Source organism: Lynx rufus, unplaced genomic scaffold (genome assembly GCF_022079265.1).
Source record: "Lynx rufus isolate CCGP_SWC_20201006 ecotype Redwood Valley unplaced genomic scaffold, mLynRuf1.p SCAF_7, whole genome shotgun sequence".
Lineage (NCBI taxonomy): Eukaryota > Metazoa > Chordata > Mammalia > Carnivora > Felidae > Lynx > Lynx rufus.
In genome coordinates this window covers 100060108-100081719 of record NW_025814889.1, presented here as the reverse complement: position 1 = coordinate 100081719, position 21612 = coordinate 100060108, and the positions used below count along the sequence as shown (strand labels likewise).

Below are 21612 nucleotides of genomic sequence, written 5' to 3'. Positions count from 1 at the left end.
CCTGTAACTAATGTTGATTTTTCTGGCTGGGGTGCATATTTTGGCATTTAGGCAGTATATTGTTGCTAAAACATAAAGAACAGTTGCTAACTACATTTTTATGTATGGTAGATATTATGAGTCATGGAGATTGATGTTTCCATAATATTATTATCAGTCTTTCCTGTGGCTTGATACTGAACAGCATGATACCCTAATCAGTGATTTGTTAGAAATAGAACTATAGAAGAAAAAAAGGTATTTGTTATATGGTTCTTATGTCTTAATTCAGATCCTAGTCATGATTCAGTATAGAATATAGGCTTATGTATCTGTGTAAGGAATTGACCAAAATGAAATTTCAAGTAAAATAAACTCTTACTTCAGACTGAAAATTAAAATTATTTAAATAGGTCATAAGATTAAGTGCCATATACTGAAATATTTACGTATATGAGCTGTCTCCTATAACCAGTTGTCATATCTAACTTGGCATGATTGTGATGTGTTAACATGGTTTCTTTTGTGCTTTTCAGGTGATTAAGAATGGTTAGGTCAGATATAGAGTATGTTAATGAGGTCAGAGGCCAAGGTCGTGGGTTTCATTCTTTTAATGGGCAGTTCACTTTTTTTTGGTTTTATAACCACAGACTTCACCAAGCAGTCTCACCAGATGCATGACATTAGTTACAGCTGACACAGTCGATTTTGAACTTCCCTTGTATATAAAGTCCTTGATGAAGGAGGTTGCTTTAATCATAACAAGAGACCACCATTACCAGAAGAAATATAACTTATGCTCCATTACCAAAAATCAGTGGTGAGTCTATAATAGTGTTATTTATGAAGGACAGAATTATTTAAGAAAAAGGATGGGGGAATTCCTAACAAAGGTATTTGGGCTTATGATGGCCAGAGACTAATAGCAGAAGAAAATATGAATATGCTCTACATTACAACTAAAAATAATCTTAAGAATTGAGGTAATGAGGTGATTTTCTATGTTGAATTGTTTGTATAACAGAATTTTAGGATTAGAACAGATCTTATAAGCAAATAAGAAGACTAAATTCAAAATATTTATTCAGATTTACCCAGGGAATCGAGCTAGGCTTAAAACTGAGATTTCAGAATTCAAGTCCATATTAGTTCTTTGTGTATATTAAGCATGCAGAATGTCATAGTTTGGAAAATACAAAGATGTGTAAGACTTTTTTTTTCTTTTTTTTCTTTTTGCTGTAAGAGAATTTGACTCATATCATAAACAAAGGAACTCAGCAAACCACATACAAGAAATTCTTTGCTAGGGATTAGAGTTACAATAATGACTAAACCTTTTTTTCATTCGTGCATTTATCATTCAGTGTTTGTTGAGTGTCTGCCATGTGCCAGGCTTTGTTCTAGTCTTAAGGGATACAACAGTGACCAAAACAGACTAAGTTCCTACTTCAGTAGAGCTAACATTCCAGTGGAGGAAGACAAAAAAAAAAAAAAAATACATAAATATATACTGTTATGTGGTGATTGTTGTGATGGTAAGATGGATAGAGAATGGCAGAATAGGGGATGGGTATTGCTGTTTTCTGGGAATATTATGAAAGTCTTCTGATGAAGTTACTTTTGAACAGAGTCCTAAAAGTAGTTTTCTAGGCAATGATAAGAGCCAAGTGTGGAGTTTGCAGGTCTGTTAGGCAGACTATGGTGGTTAGGCTATAAGTGTCGAGGGAGAAAGGTGAGTGAAGTGTCTTTCACCTCCTCAGTCAAGTGATCTTGTTGGCAGTGGGGACCATGTTTTTATTGTGTTTTTGAATTCCTGTACCTAGCATAGTAAATGAATGAGGGAGGTAAGACTGAATGCAAGGATATGAGAAAAGGTGATAATTGGTCTGGCTTAGGTAGTAGTATTGATGGGAATTGAAGGAAAAGACTAGATGTGAGGTAGACATTGTCTAGGTAAAAATCATCACAACATAATGACTTCGTAAGATGGGGGGAAAGAGAATCTCAGATTATTAAAGGGTTTAGGTCTGAATGAAAGAAAGAGGCTATCATTGGAAAACTTGGGCAGATTGGCATCAAAGCTGATTTCAGAGGGAAGCTACTGAGTGCTGTTTTTGACTTAAAGATGCTTTCTAAAACAAGCTAAATAATTTCTAAAATTGGCTTACAGAATTTTATTATTTTCAAGTTTATTTATTTTGAGAGAGAGTATGCTTGAACAAGTGGGAAGTGGCAGAGAGAGAGGGAATCCCAAACAGGCTTAACACTGTCAGTGCAGACCCTGATGCAGGGCTCAGTGTCACAAACCATGAGATCATGACTTAAGGTGAAATCAAGAGTTGGATGCTTAGCCAAGTGAGCCACCCAGGTGCCCTTGTTTATAGAATTTTAGAACCAGAAGTCAATTTGCAATGTTTGAACATACAGGTAGCAATATTTTGGAGTGAAGATTTGGAAATAGACTAGGTCTGAAGAGGAAACTTGACAGTTGTCTAAATAAAGGTAATAAATAAGCCTAGAGAATGAATGCAGTCTGCTGGAAAAGAGCGGTAGAGAAAAAACAACAAATAGTTGAGGACTGAGCACTGATGATGGCCATTCACTTACCAAATGAGAAAACAAACTAGAGGCAGGAAAATAGGAGAAGGGAAGCCAGAGGAGTAGAGTACTTTAGGAACCAAGGGAAGAGAAAGCTCGCATGGGGAAAAGGCTGGTAGAATTATATGCCTACCGGGAGGGCAGAACTGTGAAAAGCTCCAGAACAGGCCAGAGAGGACTTCACAGATTGGCAGATTGACTGGAATTTACGGGAGCCTCAGAATTTTTTTTTTAAAGGATTTAGTTTCCAATATAAACATATTATTGCACTTTTTTCCTACTTCTTAAAAGATTAATGCACCACTTAATTCATTTGATAAACCATGGGTGCTCTCTAAATTCAGATTCAAGTATATGACATTAAATCACTGCTGAGAAAATTTGTTTTTTTTTTAGATCTTGCCATATTCAGAAGTTGCTGAAGTTCAAGAGACAGTGAGTAATATATGGTGCTATGTTTGAAATGTTAACATTTTTATATTTTTTCAGGATTTAAAGTTGGATTCTTAAAATATATTTTTCACTGTATTTTATCATAGATGATTATGTCATTATACAAGGTAGCTAATATAAGTTAAAAAGATCAGCTTTAAAATTTTCATTTTTTCCAAAATGTAAATAGGTTTAATTTTTTTTTTACTGTAAAAATAATGCATACAAATGTGGCATGTTTAAACAATACAAAAGAATGTAATAAATAAAATTCTACTTTCTAGAGGCAACTACTTTTAATATTCTGGTGGTCTCTGTAATTTACTAAGTTTATTCATATGTGTATATCTTACATATGTAATTTTATAAAAGCAGAGTCCTACAAACTTTTTTGTAGCCTATTTTTAAAAGTTAATATATAATGAATTGTTCAGTCAGTGAAAAAAAAATTTAACGACTACACAGTATTTCATTGTGTGAAGGTATTATTGTTTATTTCATAATAGATTACTGTTGGAGATTACTACAAATGATGTGATAAATACCTATGGATACATCTTTTTGGATATTTCAGATGATCATCTTGGTATACTTTCCTAGAAGTGCATTTGCTGGGTCAAAAGGATGATTAGGTTATTTTAAAATAACTGCTTGGCAGGCCAGTTAATATTTTCTATCTAACAGTGATAAGCTCTAGTTCCTAGAAAAGCACTTCTGTAAAATATCTCCTGTAAAACTCAGGGATAAAATGTACACAGTGTGTGTTTTGCTGATGATTGTAGGAATAGGAGAAGTTCTGTTAAGTAGAGAGAGATGACTCCTGTCAGAAGAACAAACAAACATCTCTCACTGAAGATTCTTATTCTAAGGGCCAAAGATAACAATAAATACAGTACTTTTGGGATGTGTTATATAATCCTCCTTCCCAATTGTGGCTCCTGAGAGCCAGCTGCAGCAGGATTGCTTCTCTGAGTACAGCTCGATCAACTTCATTGAGGGAAGAGGCGCTACTTGCTTGAAACTTTATTTTCAAGTTGTATCAATGCTTGATGAGCTGTACTTTGGCTTAAGCTCACAGGATGACTTAAGTCACATCAATATGTATGCTAAGAGGGAGATGCTATGCTACTGGCAGTGGACTCAAGCTCTAGCTCTTATGGGATTGTTTCTGTGTTTTAGGGTGGTCATCTGTCCTGAATTGCTTGGGATTAAGGGGCTTCCCAGGATGAGTGTGTGATTGTGAACTTTTTCTGCCTATTCCTTTACACTTCTGAAAGATGGTGTATGCTAGTTGTTGGTGGCGTGGTAAATATTTAGAAGCACATTAAAATAAAATCCCAATGTTTGCATAATGCTCTTTTCCTGAGATTTGTAGACTAAAACCGGTAGAGATTTAGGTAATGGCTATATTTCATGCTTTTAGTTAAAAGTAGTTGATAGTGTACTCATTAATAATAAATAGAAAAATGCTAGGCATCTTAGTATTATTTTACTATTTTCAATCCATAGTTTCTGCCAAAATAGAGAATCTGTTTATATGATACACAAATTGTTGAAATGACTGTGTGGACATTGTTGAAGTGATAATGATAAATACGATGTTACTCAATTAGGGGAAATGTTTCCATCATATATTAATGGTCTTTTTTTTTGTTTGTTTTTTGAACACGGTGAGGAAAAGTTCCTGGATTCTTCCAAGATTCTAGTAGTATTTTGGTTCTCTAACAAAAGCCAAGAAGAGTTGGCTAGCTTTATATTTTTTAAACTATCTTACAAGATACTTATATGGAATGTTTCCACATCAGTAACTTCACACTGTCTTTATTCATGTGTTACACAACATGGGACTGTGCGAATTAGGCCTATGTCCTAAAAGCAGTAAAAATAAGTGTAGCGTGCGATTTAGCCTTGCACACAGGACCAGTGATGTAAGTTATATGGTAAAATTAATATGTAATCTTCAATTACTTAAATCACTTTTCCTATTGGCATCACTTACAGGCAATTCTGGGAAGATAATTTCACTTGTATCTCAGTTTAATGCTTTTGCATCCACAATCTTCTGGGGAAGGTTTCTGAAGTCTTGCTTATTTTTTTTTATAGTTTTTCCACTTTTGTTTGGAGTGTTTCAGCTTAATTCTTAGTTCCGTTGTTCCATTATAACGTATGTTTTCTAGTTCCTGCCTGTTCTTTTATTCTGTGGCATTTTTCAGTCTTCTGTGAATAGCCATTCAGGTCATATACCCTAACTCTCATACATATCATAATTTACACTGTTTCTTACAAACCTGAACCTTTCCCTGTACAGGTCTGTGTGTCCAACTCCCTATTTGACATTTCAACTTGAATGTCTAACAAACACTTCAAACTTAACCTGTCCCAAACTTAGCACTTACATTTCTTTTTGTAAACTAGTCCTTCTCACTGTCCTTTCCATCTCCGACAGTGACAGTTCCATCCTTCCAGGTGCTCAGACCCCAACATTTGACACCATTTTGATTTCTCCAGGGTTTTTGTTTGTTTTGTTTTGTTTTGTTTTTTAATTTCATACTTGCTCTGTTTGGAAATCCTGTTGACTTTCTTTTCAAAAATATTCAGAACTCAACTACTTCTTCTCACCCTCACTGCTACTTCCTTGGTCCAAGTCTCCTTCATCTCTCCCGTAGATTATTATGGTAACTCCTAATTGATTGTACCTTTGTTCCTCTAGTCTATTCTTAACATTACAGCTGGAACAATCCTGTTAAAACATATTCAAATTATGTCACTCCTTTTCTCAGAAATCCAGTGGCTCCCCATCTCATTCAGAAAAAAAGCCAAAGTCCTGTCTGGGTCCTACACAATCTGGCACTTATTTACTTCTTTGACTTTATTTCCTGCTTCTCTCGTACTTCTAGTCCAGCCTCTCTGGCCTTTTTACTCTTCTCCAAGCCCTTCAGACTTGCTCTCATCCCAATCCTCCATTCTATACTTGTTCTTCTCTCTGCCTGGAATACTCTTCTCTTTTATGTCCTTATGCTGAACTCCCTTATTTTACTCAGTTCTGTAGTGAAGATTTCTTAGGACACCCTATCTTCAATTATGACCCCCCCTTCCTTAATATTTTATGTGTCCTCATTTTCTGCTTTTTTCCTTAGCATTTTTACTATATAATATGTAACAAATTTTTAATTGTTACTATGTTGTTACTCATATCTTCCACTAGAACATAACTACCACAAAGGGCAAGTTTTTGTCTTTTTTGTTCACTGTATCCTTTGGTGCCTAAAATGATTACTGTCTATATGATACCTATCATATCACAAGTATTTGAATGGATGGCTCAATAATAGGAATAGACCGTGTTTATTTTGATTATTCTCCAGTGTCTCAATATGAAAAAAAATTAGAATCAGATTTACATGACCCAAACATGCTTGAAGATATAATGTTGAAAGCATAATCTGAAACAAATATTCAGAAGTTGCTGTATATGCTAGGGATTATTTTCTGGGAGCAAACAGGCAAGGAGTACAGCTACAAAGAAGTTGACGTAATGCTGTTACTTAACAAAATTTGAGAATATGTACAATAAAAGTGAACTTAATCACTTACCCTAAATAGAAGACCAACTAAAAAACCTTCAAAAATGACTGGCCTTGTGAAATTAAATACTCCAAACTTTGCATATATGGTTAGAACCATTGCTTTCCTTTAAGAAATTTAGATTTACTGGTAAATTCAGGGAAATTAGTAATTATTCATATCAATAGAGAAAGATATTTTTAGAGGATGTCTATGAAATATTTGTCAAGCTTACCATGGTTATCTCTGTCAGTTTTCTAACTTCTTTCAGTTTTCCAATATCATAGTAGTTATTTATTGGTGCATAACAAATATTCCAAAATTTAAGTGGTATAAAACAATAAACATTTATTATTTTACAGTTTCTGTGGGTCAGGAATCTAAGAGCAGTTTACTAGGTGTCTCTAGCTCAAAAATCTCTTCTATGGTTGTGGTCAAGCTACTGGGGAGTGTGGCTGCTGCAGTCTCATCTGAAAGCTTGACTGGGTGTAAGGGAGGGAGGAAAGGTCAAGGCAGGAGATTCATTTACAAACTCACTGGTTGTTGACAGACATCATTCCTTCACCTCATGGGCTTCCCTGCAAGGCTGCCTGATGACTCAGCAGCTGGCTTTCCCCAGGGTGATCTATCTGAGAGAGAGTAACAGACTATAAACAAGATGGAGGTCATAGTCTTTTTACCGTCTAATCTTGAAAGTGACATCCATTCAATTCTGCCATATTCTATTCATTAGAAGTGACTCAGTAAGTCCAGAAACACTCAAAGAGAGGGGATTATGCACCAAGATATGGGGATCACTGGAGCCTTTGCAGAGATTGCCTACCACAAATACTTTAATCTTTTTCCACATGCTTGAGAGTTGTGGTAACATGGTCATCAGTAATAAGGATTTGAGCACAATTAGTTTGTTGTCATTCCAGTTGTATTTTTTTAGTTTATCTGTGAAGCTGAAACCAGTCTATAGAAGAATAGGAAACTACAGAAAATGACTAGAGCAAATGCATTTAAAGGAATTAGAACATGGTTTAAAGCACTGTGAAATAACCATCACTTTAGGGAAGCAACAGGGCCAAGAGTTTTTTCCTAGGAGGCAGAGTGAACAACTGCTACCTTTCTTTTTGGTCACAGATAATTTTGCTTCATTCCCTTCAAATAAGAGCAAGCAATAATGTAATCAGTGGGAATTTTTTATTTTTGATGTTACTTTAGGTTTGATGTTACTGTACTTGGTATTTGAGCTGAAGTAAAACTGAAGACTGTTTCTTTTATTTTTTTAAGTTTATATTTATTTTTGAAAGAGACAGAGACAGCGCATGAGCAGGGCAGAGAATGAGGGAGAAACCCAAGCAGGCTCTGCAATGTCAGCGCAGAGCCTGATGTGGGGCTCCATCTCACAAACTGCGAGATCATGACCTGAGCCAATTATCAAGAGTCAGACTGACTTAACTGACTGAACACCCAGGCACCCCAAAGCTGAAGACTCTGTTTCTGCCAAGGGAGACCAAAACACTTGTCCCTAAGCAACATTTTTTTTTTTTAAATTTTGTGTGTGTGTGTGTGTGTGTGTTTTCAATATATGAAGTTTATTGTCAAATTGGTTTCCATACAACACCCAGTGCTCATCCCAAAAGGTGCCCTCCTCAATACCCATCACCCACCCTCCCCTCCCTCCCACCCCCCATCAACCCTCAGTTTGTTCTCAGTTTTTAAGAGTCTCTTATGCCTAAGCAACATTTAGCATAATGTTGTATGTTAAGACAGTTTCCAGACAAAAGGTCACCAGTCTTTCCCAGTTTCTTTTAGGTGATTGCATGTTATTCATTTAAGAATTGGGTCTTCTTCCTTCTTAAAGCCCAGTAGCTCCAGGGCTACTTTACTTCATATTTAGTGGGTCCCAAGAAAATTTTGTCTGACAATAAAATTGTATCATTCTAATCAATATTCCTCTTCGGTTTTTTTCTTCTTCTTTTTTTGGTATTTGAGAAAAAATTTACTTTGTTGATGTCTTTGTAAAAGCTCTTTGCACAATGCTTGGCATATAATAAGCACTTAGTAAATGTTCCTTTCTTTTTATGTAAGAAACAGACTGAATTTCTATGTAGTGTTAAGTGCTTTCATGGCATGCAGAACTAATATTTAATAGTGCATGGGTGTTACAGATTTTTTAAACCACTTACATTTAAAGAATGAATAACTTTGGGCTGTCCTTTACATTTCTGAATAATTTTACCACTCCTAACCCATATCATGAGTTAAAATTTGAAAGTAATTTTTGACTTGAATAATTTTCAAAACAAAGTACTTGGTTGATTTTGGTTTTGCCTTTCCATCTTTATTTTCCAAAATTTAAACAAATATTTTATAATGCTTAAGCCAAGATCTTTTTATGTGTGGCAGAGGAAATTCCTTGTGAATTATGATTATTAGGATTGATTTGCATGTGCTTTCTACTTATAAACTAATGCTTATTTTCCTTGTCCTTTTGTTTCACTGCTGCTTCAATCCTGATGCATTTTGCTTCTTCCTGGTTTGGATTATATTTGTTTGCTGCTCAATTACCCTGCATTAAAAGCTTCTTGGTGATAGCAAAGATGTCCTTGGGCCATCAAGTAAGTAGCCAAAGTTTGAATGGCATATTTGGAGACAGAATGTTTTGATGTGTACTTCTAAAAGGCATACAGTATTTCTCTTATTAAGTCTTCTACTTTTCTCCCCAAGCACTGAAATGCAAAGAATATAAATGGTGATTCAGTGCCCATCTGTTGTCAGTGCCCATATGAGATTGATAATGTTTGTGTATTTGCTTCTTGATTGTCTAAAGATGGATTATATACTTAGCTAAATTATCTAATTCATAATTTTAGACCTCATCTTCAGGCATGGTGGGAGGGGTTAAAAAAAAAAAGACCTCTTCATAGTTTTCCTTTCTATAGTCATCATAAAGCATAGATCAGACTTCTTTGAGACTAGACATGATAAAAGAAATTCACTTTCATATGAAAATGAGAAATATTGTTTTATTTTGTCACAATCTTTACATAATAGATAATTTGGTTATGAAACACATTTATTTTTACTCTGGGATTTTATAAGTGAAGCGTGTTTCATCTTAGTGATTTAAAAGATGTACCCATTAAATTTATGTCTGAAAAAAAATTTTTTTGACCAGACACTGTGCTAGCTTTGGGGAATATATGATGAATAAAATATGCACCCTGCCTGTACCCTTACATTATAGTCTAGCAGGGGGATTACACCCATGAATAGATAATTTTAGAGCATTGTGACAGGGACAACTTTTTTTAAAAAAAATCATAGTATTACTGAGGTGAAAGAAACCTAAAATATCATCTTTTTGCTAATATAATTTATTGTCAAGTTAGAGTGTATTGTCGACATAGAGGGTATACAGTGTGCTCTTGGCTTTGGGAGTAGATTCCCATGCTTAATCACTTACATACAACACCCAGTGCTCATCCCAACAAGTGCCGTCCTCAATGCCCATCACCATTTTCCCCTCTCCCTCCCTCAGTTTTTTCTCTGTATTTAAGAGTCTCTTATGGTTTGCCTCCCTCTCTGTTTGAAACTATTTTTTCCACTTCCCTTCAAGCATTAATTTTCTAGACAAAGAGCCTGAAGCTAAGAACTTACATGACCAAAAAGAGTTAGAAATGGGTACTATGCCACTGTGTCTTCAGCAAGATTCTTTTGAGTTCAAAAATCATAATGAAACCATCAGTTTGCTAAATTCAAATCTGACCAAATAATTAAAATATTACTGTCATAAATCAGACAAAAATTAAACTTTATTGAAGCATAATGTAGAAATTATATTGATTTAGGAAGTTTTAGTATTTCTTCCTAAACTGTTATCTGACCACAGTAAGTCAGCTCAATGCTTTGGGACTCATTTTTTTTCCCATTGACTAAACAAGGTGAAATAGCAAGCTTTCTTCTAGTTGTAAAATTCTTTGGTATGGATTGGTTGCTATTTGTCTCTAATATTGATTATAGTATATAATGTAATTTTTTTTCTAAAAAGAGATGATTTAAAGTAATATGCTAAAATTCCTTTTTAAAATTCTTAATTTTAACAATTCATAGTATTTTAAATATATTTTTTATTATACAACCAGCATTATTAGAATAGTAGAATTTTTTTTTTTTTTGAGAGAGCACATGAGTGGGAGAGAGGGGCAGAGAAAGAGAGAGAGAGAGAGAATATCTTAAGCAGGCTCCACCCTCAGTCCAGAGCCCGACACAGAGCTTGATCCCACAAATCTGGGATCATAACCTGAGCCAAAACCAAGAGTTGGATGTTCAATTGACTGAGCCACCCAGGCACCCCTAGAATAGTAGAAATTTTAAAAGTTGAAAAAAGTATACAAATATGAAAACATTTTTATGTTTTCTTGTCAGCCTTGCTTGTGATACCTGGCAGATATTTTCAATGGGTTTTTCAATTCCTTTAGTTACCTTATGTATTTAGATGTTGGCTCAGGTGAACTGATTGGCAGTGATGAACTGACCAGTAGAATTGCATTTTTTTAAAGATAATTTTTATTTATTCATTAATTCATTCACATAATGCACACGAGTTGGGGAGAGAGAGAATCTTAAGTGGGCTTCATGCTCAGTACAGAACCTAACGTGGGGCTCAATCCCATCACCCTGGGATTATGATCTGAACTGAAATCAAGAGATGGTTGCTTAACTGACTGAATCATTCAGGTGCCCTACAGTTGCATTTTTAATACCAACTACATTGATCCTATTTTAGGAATTGGATTTTATAATAGGTCTTTAATTTTTGCTTGGACTAGAGAAAATTTATTGTGGTTATACATTTTCTGGATACACAAATAAAATATACAATATATATTAGAGGTGAGTTTATATCGTATTCTGCCAACTCTTAAAAAGCTGAGGATATATAATTACTTACTAGAGATCACGTATCTTTTAGAGTGAAAAGTAATTTCATTAATATTAGGATTTGTCCTGAATGAAAAAGCTATAACGATATATACAAACATACTTAAATTCTTTAAGTATTTGAGAAAAGATACATCATCTGTAAGGGGAATATTAGGATTTACATAGAAATTATTTATGACTTTAAAATAATTACTTAACTTGATTTTAGCTTCCTTAGATTAAGGACCAATACCAGGCTATGAAGCTTGGAAAATTCTTCAGATTTTATATTGATGTATTGAATTCAGAAAGTAAAGATAGTAGTTATAGAATCATATCCTCCTTAGAAGTTGCAGTTGGTAAGTTAATTATATTACTATTAATTATTCCAGCGTGGTTAGTTTCTACAGTAGTTAAGATAGTAATGCAATATGAATAGCAAAATAGGTTACTTTATTTCTACTACAAAGTAGAACCAGGAGAGGGCACTGCTATGCTGTCTTTAGTGGATGAGGCAGTTGTAGTGTCAGAAACTGTATTGGAATCATGCAGTGATTCATTTATCAAAATCTGTCCAGTGATTTGGCAAGTATTTATTGTCAGTTTTATGCCAAAGGGTACAAATCAAAACCGTGAGTTCCCTACTTGAGCTTACATTCAAATAGTCTAAGATTGTACAAATGGTGTAGGACATCAAAATGATTTTTCTATTCTGCAAATCCACTTGTCTGTATAGTTGTTAATACTTGTGAATGGGGCAAGAGAGAACAAGTAGGAAACAATTGTTTTTCTAAGTACTTTTATAAACCCTCCCACTTCAAGGTTCTCAAAATCATAAATAGTAATACCTCAACTAGTAAGGAGTTAGAAGTGAATACAACTAAATTTACAATTCTCAGACTATTTCCTTTTTTATATAGTGAAGTTACTTAAGATACAGATACCTGTATCTTAGTGATGGAATCCTGAAACATACTTTAATTCTATTAGTTGTTCTTCTCATAATGTATTTTAAATTAGCCTAAAAAGTATTGTCTGATACTACAAATGAATCTATGTAGCATATGTAGATTATAAAGCATAATCATCCAGTATGTGTTGAACCTACTACTCAACTTAAGAACCTGAGTCTTAAAAATCCCTCATGTTCAACTATGTACTTCTTCTCTCGTCTATCCCTGTGCCTGCCCCCAAGAGGTGATGACTAGTTTCTATTTTTCATCATTCTTTGTTTTTTTAAAAAGTGTATTTTTTGTTATTTTTGGGTGTTTTTGTTTTTTGTTTGTGGGTTTGTTTGTTTTTTTAGAGAGAGTACACGAGTGGGGGAGAGGGGCAGAGGGAGAGAGAGAGAAAAAAAGAATCTTAAGCAGGCTCTACGCCCAGCCAAAGCTCAACACGGGGCTCCGTCCCACCACCCTGGGATCATGACCTGAGCCAAAAACAAGAGTCGGACTGCTCAACCGACTGAGATGCCAGGCACTTATTTTTTTTTTCAATATGTGAAATTTATTGTCAGGTTGGTTTCCATACAACACCCAGTGCTCATCCCAAAAGGTGCCCTCCTCAATACCCATCACCCACCCTCCCCTCCCTCCCACCCCCCATCAACCCTCAGTTTGTTCTCAGTTTTTAAGAGTCTCTTATGCTTTGGCTCTCTCTCCCACTCTAACCTCTTTTTTTTCTTTTTTTTTTTCCTTCCCCTCCCCCATGGGTTTCTGTTAAGTTTCTCAGGATCCACATAAGAGTGAGAACATATGGTATCTGTCTTTCTCTCTATGGCTTATTTCACTTAGCATCACACTCTCCAGTTCCATCCACGTTGCTACAAAGGGCCATATTTCATTCTTTCTCATTGCCACGTAGTACTCCATTGCGTATATAAACCACAATTTCTTTATCCATTCATCAGTTGATGGACATTTAGTCTCTTTCCATAATTTGGCTATTGTTGAGAGTGCTGCTATAAACATTGGGGTACAAGTGCCCCTATGCATCAGTACTCCTGTATCTCTTGGGTAAATTCCTAGCAGCAGGCACTTATTTTTAAATTCCATATATGTCACTAAGTTTTGCTGGTATTTAATTTTATGAGAGTGCTGTATGTCATTTTCTAGGATTTTTTTTTTGTAGTTAATATTTTATGTTCCAGATTCAGCCATGTTTTGGGGTATAGATATAGATCATTCCTTTTCAGTGCTATATGCTATTCCATTAAATGCATACACCACAGTATACAAAGCTATTTTATTTTCAGTTGGTGAATATTGAAATGGTTTTGATTTTTACTCTGAACATGCTTATTGTCTCTTGGTAAACACATATAAGAGTATTATTTCTAGGTATAAAGCTAAAAGTGGGATTGTTGGATCCCTATGGTATGCTGGTATTCAGTTTTATAAGGTAGTTCTAAATTTCTTTTCCAAAGTGCTTAGATCAGTTTATTCTCCAGCAGCAGTGCTTAAATGTCTCATTGATTCTCATCCTTATCAGCACTTAGTATTATCAGGCTTACTAATTTTTGTCAGTTTTACTGAGTGTAAAATATTTATTTCATTGGGATCTTGATTTGTATTTTCCTGGTTACCAAGAGGATAAACATCTTTTTTGTATATTTATTGGCCATTTCCATTTTTTCTTCCATGAATTCACTGTTTAGGTCCCTGCCCCATTTTTCTTTTTCTTTAATTAAAAAAATTTTCTTTTATTGAGACACAATTGACATACAAATTTATGTTAGTTTCAGGCATGCAGTGATGATTCAATATTTGTATATATTACAAAATGATCACCACAGTAAGTCTAATTAATATCCATCATCACACATAGTTACAGAATTTTTTTTATGATGAGGACTTTTCAAGATTTATTCTCTTAGCAACTTTCAAATATGCAGTATAGTATTATTAATCATCATTCTGTACATTGCATTAATATGACTTATTTATCTATAATTGAAAGTTTGTAACCTTTGATTCCCTTCACCCATTTTTCCCACTCACTACCGCCCTGCTTCTGGCAACCACCAGTCTGTGTATCTATGAACTTGGTTTTTCAACTTGGATAATACAGTATTTGACGTTCTCTGTCTGACTTATTTCACTCACCATAATGCCCTCAAGGTCCATCCATGTCATAAATGGCAAAAATTTCATTCTTTTTTTATGGCTGAGTATTCCATTCATTTGTCAATGGACACTTAGGTTGTTTCCATGTCTTGGCTGCTGTAAGTAATTCTATGGTGAACATAGGGGTGCATATATCTTTCCAGATTTGTGTTTTCATTTTCTTCAGGAAAATACACAGAACTGGAATTGCTGGATCCTATGGTAGTTTCTTTTAACTTTTTGAGGACTCTCCATACTGTTTTCCACAGTGGTGAATTGGCTACACCAAGTTACATTCCTACTGACTGTGCACAGGGAGTCATGTTTCTCCATATCCTTGCCAACACTTGTTATTTCCTTTCTTTTTGATAATAGCCATTCTAACAGGTGTGAGGGGATAATAGCTCATTGTGGTTTTGATTTCCATTTCCCTGATGATTAGTGATGTTTAGCATCTTTCCATATACCTGTTGGCCATTCTGTCTTTGGAAAAGTGTTTATTCAGATCTTCTGCCCATTTTTAAGTCAAATTGCTTATTTTTTTTGCTGTTGAGTTATATGAGCTCTTAGTGTATTTTGGACATGAACCCCTTATCAGATATATGACTTGTAAATATTTTCTCCCATTCAGGAGGTTGTCTTTTCCTTTTGTTGATGGTTTCCTTTGTGGTGCAGAAGCTTTTTAGTTTGATATGTAGTCCTACTTGTTTATTTTTGCTTTTGTTGCCTCTGCTTTTGGTGTCAGGTCCAGAAAACCATCACCAAGTCTCATGCTTACTGCCTATGTTTTCTTTTTGGAGTTTTAGGGTTTTAGGTCTTATATTCAAGTCTTTGATTAATTTTGAGTTAATTTTTATATATGATGTAAGATAGTGGTTCAGTTTCTTTCTTTTGCATATGGATGTCCAGTTTTCCCAGCACCATTTATTGAAGAGACTGCCATTTTCTTGTATATTCTTGACCTTTTTGTCCCAAATTAATATGACCATATATGCATAGGTGTACTTATGGGCCCTCTATTCAGTTTTATTAATTTACATGTGTTCACCATGCTGTTTTGATTGTTGTAGCTCTGTTTTATAGTTTGAAACCAGGGAACATGATGCCTTCAGCTTTGTTCTTCTTTTTCAAGATTATTTTGGTTATTCAGAGTCTTTTGTGGTTTCACACAAATTTTAGAATTTTTTGTTCTAATTCTGTGAAAAATGCCATTGGAATTTTCATAGGGGCTGCATCGAATCTGTAGGTTGCTTTAGGTGGTATGGACATTCTAACAGTATTAATTATTCCAATCCATGAGAATGGACTGTCTTTCCATTTATTTGTGTTTTCAGTTTCTTTTGTCACTCACTGTCTTATAGTTTTCATTGTACATGTCTTTCACCTCTTGATTAAATGTATTCCTAGGTATTTTATTCTTTTTGATGTATCCCTACATTCTCTACTGTGTTGTTGGTCTTTTTCTAATTGATTTATAGGCTTGTTATCTTTCTTAACATATTCTGGATACCAACCCTTTGTTAATTATATATGTTGCAAATATCCTGTTTTTCTTTCTAACTTTTTATGGTACCTTTTGATTAAAATCTTAATTTTAATATAGTAGAATTTATCAGTTCTTTATTTTTGGTTAGTGCTTTGTTGTGTCTTTTTAAAGGAATCATTCCCTATCCCAAGTTTATAAAGATTTTTTTTTATATTTTCTTCTAAAAGATTTTAAGTTTTGCTTTTTACAGTGATGTCTTTAATTTTCCTAAGACTGTTCTTTGTGCATGGTATGAGGGTAGGGACCTGATTTTCCAATACTTAATTTTCCTAGTATCATTAATGGAGGTAGTCCCTACTTCTGTTGTATATCTAGGCTCAGCGTATGCATGTGTTTGATTATGAGATCTCTCTGTTTTGTTCTTTAGGTCAGTTTGTCTCTTCCTACATCTATACCATACATCTTTAATTTTAATAGTAATTTTTAGGAATTAAGTGGATCTTGGATTTAGTAACCAAAGGAGCTGCCATTTACTTTATGATAATAAAGTTTGATAAAGGTATAAAATTTGTTGATTGGTTCATTCAGCAAGACTCTGTTGAACACCTTCATTATGTCAGAACCATACCAGGACTTGAGGATTTATGGAAATATAAGGCAGATAAAACTCCGTTCTCTTATGGAACTTAATGGTCTCCTGTAGAAGGCAGACAATAAACAAATGATATAATTTCAGATAGTGATAAGAGCAACAGTGAAAATCATGTATGATAAAGTGATAGAGTATAATCGTGGCAGAGTGCACACTAACCAAAATAATAAAGGAATTGATAAATGTCATAGGCATGATGAAGAGCTTTGTTGAAGATAGGGCATTAGAGCACAGACAACACGTAGAGAGGGGTCAATAATGTGAACCTCTGTAGTAGGAGTTTTCCAGGTTGAGAGAACAAGAGATAGAAAGACCCAGACACTGGAGCAAAATGGCATGTTTTAAGGAATACCACGAAGGCCATTCTAGCTAGAGCCAAGTAGCCAAGTGACTAAGGAGAGTAGTAGAGAATGAGATTGTAAAGGTAAGCAGAGGCCAGACACTTTTCAGTTCGTATGCCATGGGATTCAAGTATAATGGAAAACATTGAGGATATTTCTGTGTGGCGCAGATCTGATTCATGATTTACAAAGATTATTCAGGTTTCTGTGTAGAGAATGAATTCTAAACAAGCAAAGAGCAAGACAATAAGTCTGGAGACTAGGTAAAAATCTGTTGCTGTGATCCAGTGGACAGGTAATGGTGGCTTAGAATAGGGTGATAGTTGTAGAAGTGCGAAGAAGTAAAAAGACTCAAGATAAATTCTGAGGGTAAACTATAAAGATCTGACAAATAAATCAGGTGTGAAGTGTTTAAGAAAGAGAAAAATAAAAGAATATATCTAGAGTTTTTGGCCTGAGAAAGTGGTGGAGGAGAATAGTGAGTGGTAGGTTTGGAGGATAAACAGAATCAAGAATTATGCTCTGGATAAATTTGAGATGCCTGTTAAAAAGTAGAGGCTAGTATAAGGCAGGCAATTGGACGGGTGAGTTTAGTTCAGGAAGAGATAAAGTCAGGAGTCCTCAGTGTATAGATTCTTTTTTTTATGGACTTGATGGGAACATAGACTTTTTATATCTTTACTTGGATGTTAAGTGAAAGGTTTTTGTGTTTTGGGGTTTTTTTGTTGTTGTTTTTGTTTTTGTTTTTGTTTTTACATTGAAATGTACAGAGCTAAAATATAGATCTTGAAAACTTGAGCACAATAGAAAACAATTTAATTTAAAGGAGTTGATTTAAAAGGTACAGTGGTAAAAATGTGAACATGATGTTCTGGTTAAGTTACAAATTAAATCTGTAGTGAACACAGAATCATTCTTTCTCAAGATAAAGCTAAGCTTTTGTAGGCAGAAAGCACAGAAACATAAAATGAATGGACATGGAGATGGCTAGGGCACTGTGGATTTTGTCACAATTTGCCCTATTCCTTCATTTGAATATTTTTCTCTTTTCTGCCCTCTCTGCAAGTGGGCATTGCTCTTCTTCATTAGCAAATGGGTGAATAACGATTTTAAACACTATTTAAATTGATTATTGGGGTAGCAAGCTTTTAAGAGATTAGACTTTGGAACCAAATGCTCCTGAGTTAGACATCTTACCTCTATTACTGAGTCTTAGGTAAAGCAGTCTCTGAATGAACCTCAAGTTTTCCTATTTCTAAAACAAGAATCATACCTATTTTTCATGAAAATTAGGAATTAGAGTAGAAATTCTAGTGAATATGAATATTTTATATTGCTACTAATTTGTATTTTTTCTGATTACTAATGAAGGTTGAGTATTTCATATGTTTAGTGACCGTTTGTATTTCTTTTTAAAAAAAATTTTTTTAACGTTTGTTTATTTTTGAGAGGGACAGAGTGTGGGGGGGGGGCAGAGAGAGACAGACAGACAAACAGACAGAATCTGAAGCAGGCTCCAGGCTCTGAGCTGTCAGCACAGAGCCCAATGTGGGGCTCAAACTCCCGAACTGTGAAATCATGACCTGAGCTGAAGTCAGACTCTCAACTGACTGAGCCACCCAGGTGCCCCCATTTTTTTTTTTTAATGAAATGACTTTGTCTCTTGCTTATTGGTTTATTGGCAAATGTAAAGAGTTAATAGCAAAATGAAAAGGCCATAGTAAACTTTGGAGTACCTTTCATTTTTAGTTGACTATTTTCATTTTTATAATGTCTAAATTTTGTGTAATTGGACCCATACGTAGCAATCAGTTCCTCTTGGATTGATGGCAAACTACAATTAAAAGAAAATAAAAGTTATGCAGATTTATTAAAGTACAGAGTTGGAAAACAAATATAACTATTGAGGCTGTTTCAATCATAGTTCTATACCGTATTATTAACTGTGTAATTATGTAAATGTGTAACATCAGTACTAATTCTTTTTTTCTTCTTTCCTTGAGCTGTGGTAGCAAACAGTGACGAATCTCAACATCTGACACCAGGAAAGATGAGTCAGCGCCAAGGGAAAGAAGCTTATCCAACACCAACCAAAGATTTGTATCAGCCGTCTTTTAGTCCAGCAAGTCCTCATAGTCAGGGTAAGAAATTGTGCTTTTAATTTAGTTGTGGTTATAAGGGGAGAATGACATTTTAGGTCTATCATAATTTTTTCTTTGTAGCTATTTGGTGTTATGGGTTTTTTGTTTGCTTTGGTCATCTATTTTACTCTTGAAATGAGTTTATTTTCCTTTAGAGTCCTTTTAATTCCTCTTATATTCCCCAGTGTACTTGGTTAGTTATACTGTTCTAATTGAGTGATTCTCAAACTTTGTGGTCTCAAGACTCCTTTACACTGTTAAAAATTATTGAAGACCTCAAAGAACTTTTATGTGGATTAACCTATCGGTATTTATCGTAAAATAAAGGAAGAAATTTTAAAAATGTTTATACTTAATCATTTAAATTTATAATAATAAGCCTTTTACAGGTTAATATGAATAACGTTTTTATTAAAAATAACTATGTTCCTCCTTCCTTTCCCTCAAAAAAAAGTATTGAGAAGAGTGGTATTCTTTTCCCTCATGGTCTTTCAGACTTGCCACTATTAACATTATGGGCTGGATAATTCTTGCGGGGGATGTCCTGTGCATTGTAGGGTATTTAGCAGCATCTTTGGCCTCTACCCACTAGATGACGATAGCGTTTTCTCCAGTTGTATACAACCAGAAATAGCTGACACTTTGCCAAATGTCCCTTGAGGGACAAAATTGTCATTGGTTGAGAACTACTATTTACAATTTTTGCAAATCTCTTTAATATCTAGTTTACAAACAGACACCCAGATTTTCATATCTGCTTCTGCAATCATGATGTAATGATTCGATTGAAGTATATGAACAAAATCTGGCCTCACACACATACATAGTCGGAAAAGGGAGGATTACGTTAATAGCTTTATACATAAATGCAAATAGTCTTTGATACACACCAAAATTTGACAAGTGGTAGTTTCTTTTTTTTTTTTTTAAGTTTATTTATTTATTTTGAGAGAGAGGGAGGGAGGGAGGGAGGGTGGGAGGGAGTGGCAGAGAGAGAAGGGGACAGAGAGAATCCCACGCAGGCTCTGTGCTGTCTGTGCAGAGTCTGGCACAGGGCTCGATCCCATGAACCATGAGATCATGACCTGAGCCTATATCAAGAGTAGACACTTAACAGAGTGTGCCATCCAGGCACCCCACAAGTGGTAGTTTCTTAAATATTGGTTGCAAAGTAGAATCTGAAACCGCATCAATAATCTTTTCGTACTCTCTTAAGTTAAAGTCCATTCATCTCTCTTGAACTTTGAATGGTTCTTTACTCATGCATGATTTTTTTTAACATCAAGCATTAGTCATTTGGGAAATAGTTACTGAATTACGTAGACCTACTAAGTGTTGACACATTTTAAAATACAATACAAAGATGTACTTTATGCATACTTCTCATCTTGTCACACAGAAATGTTAAAACCATCAGGGTTTAAGATGAATAATTTTTAATGCTTCATCTGTAATCAACAACATCTGTAAGTGAAACTGGCCTTTTACTGTAAGTGCATGGCAGTGAAGAAATCAGTGACCCTACAACAGTTAGTCTCTTTGCGTTGATTTGTGCTAAGGTGTTAGCACTTTGAACATTGCTTTTGTGCTGTCAGTGCAAATGTCAGTACAATGAAAATCTATTATGGAACTAGTTTTAACCTTGCAGACTCTCTAAAAGAGTCTTGGGGACTCCTAAGGATTATGGATCTCACTTCCTAATTCATATTTGATAAATTTCATATCTTGAATTCTGCTTCTTAGCACAGTTTATTTAATCAGATGCTTTGAACTCTCTTGCGGTACTACAGTAGCAATGGTGGAAAGATTTCTGCTTTTAAAACTAAGCACTTAAGTTTGGTGTTTTAAAGCTAATGTATACTTAGGTTATCAAATATTTTAAAAATTTAATTTGGAGTCTTAACTATCACAATGTCTCTATAATTATTCAGGTTTTGGTATTGTGACTATGAATTATTCTTTGAAAGTAGGCTTTAGTGACTTCTTTTTAAATGAATATTAATTGGTAAATAGTAAGTTACATGATCATTTTGTACTTTATTTCAGTGGGAAATGTTTAATAAATAATAATTATGATTATTTTAAATAAATTATTGTTTGAGTTGTAAGCTGATATTTCAGCTGTTGCTGTACTTAAGCATCTTAAGCTCATTTAGAAATTATTTTAGTGACCCATGTAAACCTCTAATTTTTGCATTTAAAGCAGCTCTAGTGTCAGTTATATCTTGATTTGCACCTGATTAATATTTATGGAGTGAATTACATGCTGAATATACTTTTTATTAAAGTCAACCTATTGGCTTTGTGTAATGCAAAATATCTTGGGTTTACCTACTGAAATTCCATATCAGAGTTTCCAGGTGTCAGATTTGTTTTGAAATAAGGTAGATTCATTAAC

General features: G+C 34.5%; 1 protein-coding gene across 5 annotated transcripts in view; it reads left to right on the top strand.

Annotated features, from left to right (window-relative positions):
* OSBPL8 (oxysterol binding protein like 8) overlaps positions 1-21612 on the top strand; it is a 155768-nt gene that overhangs the window by 59884 nt on the left and 74272 nt on the right. The window contains exons 3-5 of one of the 5 annotated variants that reach the window (XM_047066290.1): positions 2974-3012; positions 9146-9182; positions 19077-19214. In XM_047066290.1, the coding sequence (XP_046922246.1) occupies positions 2974-3012; positions 9146-9182; positions 19077-19214 (214 nt within the window). Of the gene's footprint in view, positions 1-2282; positions 3013-9145; positions 9183-19076; positions 19215-21612 lie in introns of those variants that run through there. The other 4 variants (XM_047066291.1, XM_047066292.1, XM_047066293.1 and 1 more) reach the window with 4 other exon arrangements.